This window comes from Cupressus sempervirens, chromosome 9 (genome assembly GCF_028749045.1).
Source record: "Cupressus sempervirens isolate cs-2001-9-10 chromosome 9, ASM2874904v1, whole genome shotgun sequence".
Lineage (NCBI taxonomy): Eukaryota > Viridiplantae > Streptophyta > Pinopsida > Cupressales > Cupressaceae > Cupressus > Cupressus sempervirens.
The window spans coordinates 466,759,663-466,765,976 of record NC_143126.1 but is presented as its reverse complement, the minus strand read 5'-3'; the positions used below and the strand labels follow the sequence as shown (position 1 = coordinate 466,765,976).

Genomic DNA, 6,314 nt, shown 5'->3' with positions numbered 1-6,314 from the left:
CTAATGAACCCTATCATGTCTAATGTCAGCACTATGCTCCTTGATTCTAGTGCTGAAAGAGTGACCAGTTTCACCAATATATTAAATCTCGAAAGAGCAAGAAACTTTGTAGACTCCTGATGCTGAAAAAACATCTATGGTATCTTTGAGAGCGCAGGTTACGATTCTTGAGCCTATACCAAGGTTTGAAGGCCATGCGCAGGCCTTTTTTGCTCAGAATCTTGGCAAGTTTCTGGGAGACCCCATCTAAAAAGGGAAGTGACACAAAAGTGGGAGGCGGAGAGGGGTTGGGTTGGGGAGCAAAGAGGGAAAAAAGAAAGAGCGGGCATGGACAAAGGCCCTAGAAATTTATTTGTGGGAGTACCCATTTAATCTAAAGACTTGGCAGAGGTGGGTCAACTCCAAATTTAAGTGGTCATCATCAAAAATCCTGAGGGTTCTTAAGGCTAAGGTCTTGAGCATGCCAACTTTTTGGCTCGGATGGTGGTGAGAAGAAGCATGAAGGTACAAATCGGTGTGCGTGGCCTTCTAAAACACTCAACATCCGAGTGAGCCGTCTGGTTTCTTAATGAGTAAAATATCAAGGAAGGGCAATTGATTGTTGGTTTCAAGCTCTTTGGTAAAAGTAATACTAGGAGAGATGTTGTTAAGATGTATGTGAAACTCTTCTATTTTATCAATACCATGGGGCCAACAAACATTGGTATCATCAACGTACCGCTTCCACCATTTAGGCTTGAGGGGGAAAGAGTGGAGGGCTAGCTCTTCAAAGTGCTCCATATAAAGGTTAGCAATAACTGGGGAGAGTGGGGAGCCCATGGCGACCCCATCAACTTGTTCAAAGATAGTCCCTTGGAAGGAGAAGAAGGTGGACCTTAAACAAAGATCAACCAGATTAGCAATCTCAACATTAGTTTTCCTTTCCACAATACCAACAACGTCAGGAATAGGAACCTTCGTGAAGAGGGAGACCACATCAAAGCTAACCAAGATGTCATTCTCATCTAGTTTGGACTCTTTGATGAAGCTAACAAAGTGAGAGGAATCCTTGATGAAGGAGTTAGAATGGAAAAGAAGCAGAGAGATAAGCTTGGCAAGATGGGCAGCAAGATGGTAAGTGGGAGAACCTCTGGTGTCCACGATGGGTCTAAGGGGAATGCCAGTTTTGTGAATCTTGGGGACACCATAGATGCGAGGGGTTAACTCTTTGGATGGTAAAAGCCTCTTCTTTGTGACATCATCAAAAGAAGAGGAGGAAATGGCCCTTCTGACATTCTTGGAAATCTTAGAGCACGGGTTGAAGGAGAGTGGTTTGTAGCTACTAGAATCAGAGAGAAGGTTTGTCATTTTAGCAAGGTAGTCATGCCTGCTCATAATGAAAGTAGCATTGCCTTTGTCTGCTTTGACAAGTATAACATCGTTATTTTTCAAAAAATTGTTGAAGGCCATGGATTCTCTCTTAGAGGTGTTATGCTTAGGAGGTTTAGCGTGTCTGAGTGTAACCGCACAATCCTGTCAAATTTCATCAGCAACATCATGGGGGAGTGAACAGATTACACTCTCAATCTCCACTAAGAAATCCACATGCGGAACCTCATGGGGGGAAAGAGCAAAATTGAGACCACGCTTGACAAAGTTAAAAGTTAGCGGGTCTAGAAAAGCACTGGAAAGATTAACCACCAATTTGTTCTCCCAATCAGAAATGGTGGGGGCCAAGCTTACAAGGTTGACCGAGCCAGATGTGGAAAAAGGGAGAGAATGGTTCGAGGGATGTTCCAAAAAGTTATTGGTTATAACGAGAGGAGGGGTAGACAGAGATCATGGGCTCAAATGGGGAGAGGCAACATCAACCAAAATAGAATTAATGCAAGAAGGAGAGGAGTCAGAGAGGTTAGTGGAGGACGTACCTGGATGTAAATGCGATTGAACATCTTGATGCGGTTGGACGCCAAGTTGAGACGCTCGCTGGTTACTAGCTGTTGGAGAGAAGGATCTGTTGGGGAGAGTGATCGATGGGGGATCAATGTGAGCTCCTCTATCTTCAACGAATCTTGCTTCGTGGGTTTAGGGGAGGATCTTGGCAAGAAGACAAAAAATGCATTCCGCTACGTGCTAGCAAAGTCAAAAAGTGGTGGCAAAGTTTTAGAATGAGAAGGGCCAGCACGAGGGGGATTTTGCTTCGCTAGTGTAGGGGAAGGTATTAGTGGAAAGGCATAGATCTCAGATAGTTGAGTGCTAGGAGTGGTGGAAGGAGCAGGTAAACTGCAAGCAACAAGCGGGCTAGCATTGAGGGACAATGTAGGAGAATGGGCTATGTCTGGAGGAATAGAACGGTGTTGTGGGCGTGTGTGGAAAGGAGTAGAGGAGCCAGAGGATCCAGGACAATGAGCAGGAGAATGGAGACACTTTTCTTATTTAATTAAATAACATCATTTAATTAATTAGGAATGGCTTCTCATTTAACTAAATAACCTTGTTTAATTAATTAGAAGTAAGTACTACATTTAATTAAATAATTTCATTTAATTATTTCAAAATTCTTTTTGAAACTAGTCAACTCAAGTCAACCGTGGTTAAATCTGGTCAACTTTTGGTCAAACTTGATCCTTGCGTATGTGAATATGAGAAAATGTGAGTATGAATTTCAGCAACAATTCGATGCAAATTCTCATTCAACCTTTCAAAATGAAGAGATGAGGGTCTCTTAAATAGACTTTCCTGAAATTCATCAACGGTTGAGATCGATTTCAATCAATGGTCACTATTAAAGGTGAAGTTCAGTCATAAAAAGAGATTTCCAAATTAAAGGGAGTTAACAGATTTAATTTGAGTAAAATAAAGAGTTAACTGATACAATTTGAGTAGAAAAAGGAGTTAACTGATTTAACTCATTTTTGATCAATAGTGAACTGAAAATTTCCCTTTTTGAACTGAAGAGAGATTTTGTTGAGATATTTAATTCAATAAAATGAGATATGCTCTCATAATTACTTTTTCTATTTAATTAAATAACTTCATTTAATTAATTAGGAATGGCTTCTCATTTAATTAAATAACTTTGTTTAATTAATTAGAAGTAAGTATTCCATTTAATTAAATAATTTTGTTTAATTAACTAAAATTCTTTTCGAAGCTACTCAACTCAAGTAAACCGTGGTTAAATTTGGTCAACTTTTGGTCAAACTTGATCTTTGCGAATGTGAATATGAGCAAATGTGAGTATGAATTCCAACAACATTTCGATGCAAATTCTCATTCAACCTTTCAAAATAAAGAGATGAGAGTCTCTTAAATAGACTTTCCTGGAATTTATCAACAGTTGAGATCGAGTTCAATCAACGGTCAGGATTAAAGGTGAAGTTCAATCATAAAGGGAGATTTCCAAATTAAAGGGAGTTAACAAATTTAATTTGAGTAAAATAAGGAGTTAACTGATTCAATTTGAGTAGAAAAAAGAGTTAACTGATTTAACTCATTTTTGATCAATAGTGAACTGAAAATTTACCTTTTTGAATTGAAGAGAGATTTTGTTGAGATATTTAATTTAATAAAATGTGATATGCTCTCATAATTACTTTTTCTATTTAATTAAATAATCTTTAATTAATTAGAGACTTTTCTTATTTAATTAAATAACCTCATTTAATTAATTAGGAATGGCTCCTCATTTAATTAAATAACTTTGTTTAACTAATTAGAAGTAAGTACTCCATTTAATTAAATAATTTTGTTTAATTATTCTAAATTTTTTCCTGAAACTAGTCAACTCAAGTCAACTGTGGTTAAATCTAGTCAACATTTGGTCAAACTTGATCTTTGCGTATGTGAATATGAGCAAATGTGAGTATGAATTCTAGAACAAAATTGATGCAAATTCTCATTCAACCTTTCAAAATGAAGAGATGAGGGTCTCTTAAATAGACTTTCCTAGAATTCATCAACGGTTGAGATCAATTTCAACCAACGATCAAGATTAAAGGTGAAGTTTAGTCATAAAAGGAGATTTCCAAATTAAAGGGAGTTAATAGATTTAATTTGAGTAAAATAAGAAGTTAACTGATTCAATTTGAGTAGAAAAAGGAGTTAACTGATTTAACTCAATTTTGATCAATAGTCAACTGAAATTTTTTCTTTTTGAACTGAAGAGAGATTTTGTTGAGATATTTCATTTAATAAAATGAGATATGCTCTCATAATTACATTTTTTATTTAATTAAATAATCTTTGAATGATTAGAGACACTTTTCTTATTTAATTAAATAACTTCATTTAATTAATTAGGAATGACTTCTCAATTAATTAAATAAATTTGAGCAATTAATTAGAAGTAAGTACTCCATTTAATTAAATAATTTTGTTTAATTATTTCAAAATACTTTTCGAAACTAGTCAACTCAAGTCAACCGTGGTTAAATCTGATCAACTTTTGGTCAAACTTGATCTTTCCGTATGCGAATATGAGCAAATGTGAGTATGAATTCCAGCAAAAATTCGATGCAAATTCTCATTCAACCTTTCAAAATGAAGAGATGAGGGTCTCTTAAATAGACTTTCTTGGAATTCATCAACGGTTGAGATCGATTTCAATCAACGATCAGGATTAAAGGTGAAGTTAAGTCATAAAGAGAGATTTCCAAATTAAAGGGAGTTAACAGATTTAATTTGAGTAAAATAAGGAGTTAACTGATTCAATTTGAGTAGAAAAAGGAGTTAACTGATTTAACTCATTTGTTATCAACAGCGAACTGGAAATTTCCCTTTTTGAACTGAGGAGAGATTTTGTTGAGATATTTAATTTAATAAAATGAGATATGCTCTCATAATTACTTTTCCTATTTAATTAAACAATCTTTAATTAATTAGAGACACTTTTCTTGTTTAATTAAATAATTTCATTGAATTAATTAGAAATGGCTTCTCATTTAAGTAAATAACTTTGTTTAATTAATTAGAAGTAAGTATTCTATTTAATTAAATAATTTCATTTAATTAGTTCAAAATTCTTTTCGAAACTAGTTAACTCAAGTCAACTGTGGTTAAATTTGGTCAACTTTTTATCAAACTTGATCTTTGCGTATGTGAATATAAGCAAATGTGAGTATGAATTCTAGCAACAATTCGATGCAAATTCTGATTCAACCTTTCAAAATGAAGAGATGAGGGTCTCTTAAATAGACTTTCTTGGAGTTCATCAACGATTGAGATCGATTTCAATCAAAGGTCAGGATTAAAGGTGAAGTTTAGTCATAAAGGGAGATTTCAAAATTAAAAAGAGTTAATAGATTTAATTTGAGTAAAATAAGGAGTTAACTGATTCAATTTGAGTAGAAAAAGGAGTTAACTGATTTAACTCATTTTTACTCAATAGTGAACTAGAAATTTCCATTTTTGAATTGAAGAGAAATTTTGTTGAGATATTTAATTTAATAAAATGAGATATGCTCTCATAATTACTTTTTCTATTTAATTAAATAATATTTAATTAATTAGAGACACTTTTCTTATTTAATTAAATAACTTCATTGAATTAATTAGGATTGGCTTCTCATTTAATTAAATAACTTTGTTTAATTAATTAGAAATAAGTACAATATTTAATTAAGTAATTTCGTTTAATTATTTCAAAATTCTTTTCGAAACTAGTTAACCGTGGTTAAATCTGGGCAACTTTTGGTCAAACTTGATCTTTGTGTATGTGAATATGAGCAAATGTGAGTATGAATTCCAGCAACAATTCGATGCAAATTCTCATTCAACCTTTCAAAATGAAGAGATGAGTGTCTCTTAAATAGACTTTCCTAGAATTCATTAATGGTTGAGATCGATTTCAATCAACGGTTAGGATTAAAGGTGAAGTTCAGTCATAAAACGAGATTTCCAAATTAAAGGGAGTTAACAGATTTAATTTGAGGAAAATAATGAGTTAACTGATTCAATTTGAGTAGAAAAAGGAGTTATTTGATTTAACTCATTTTTTATCAATAGTGAACTGGAAATTTCCCTTTTTGAATTGAAGAGAAATTTTGTTGAGATATTTAATTTAATAAAATAAGATATGCTGTCATAATTAATTTTTCTATTTAATTAAATAATCTTTAATTAATTAAAGACACTTTTATTATTTAAATAAATAACCTCGTTTAATTAGTTAGGAATGGCTTATCATTTAATTAAATAAATTTTTTTTAATTAATTAGTAGTAAGTACTCCATTTAATTAAATAATTTCATTAAATAATTTCAAGATTCTTTTCAAAACTAGTCAACTCAAGTCAACCCTGGTTAAATCTGGTCAACTTTTGGTCAAACTTGATC

General features: G+C 33.2%; 1 protein-coding gene across 1 annotated transcript; it reads right to left on the bottom strand.

Moving 5' to 3' along the window:
- Nucleotides 1-537: 537 nt before the first annotated feature.
- LOC149539348 (uncharacterized) lies at nucleotides 538-1,449 on the bottom strand. The gene has a single exon (XM_089802549.1). It carries the CDS (start codon nucleotides 1,447-1,449, stop codon nucleotides 538-540), a length of 912 nt encoding a protein of 303 aa, XP_089658675.1.
- Between the last annotated feature and the right edge of the window lie 4,865 nt (nucleotides 1,450-6,314).

What these genes read in the sequence shown, in the direction of transcription:
- LOC149539348 (XM_089802549.1), bottom strand. Translation starts at nt 1,449, where the DNA reads ATGGCCTTCAACAATTTTTTGAAAAATAACGATGTTATACTTGTCAAA.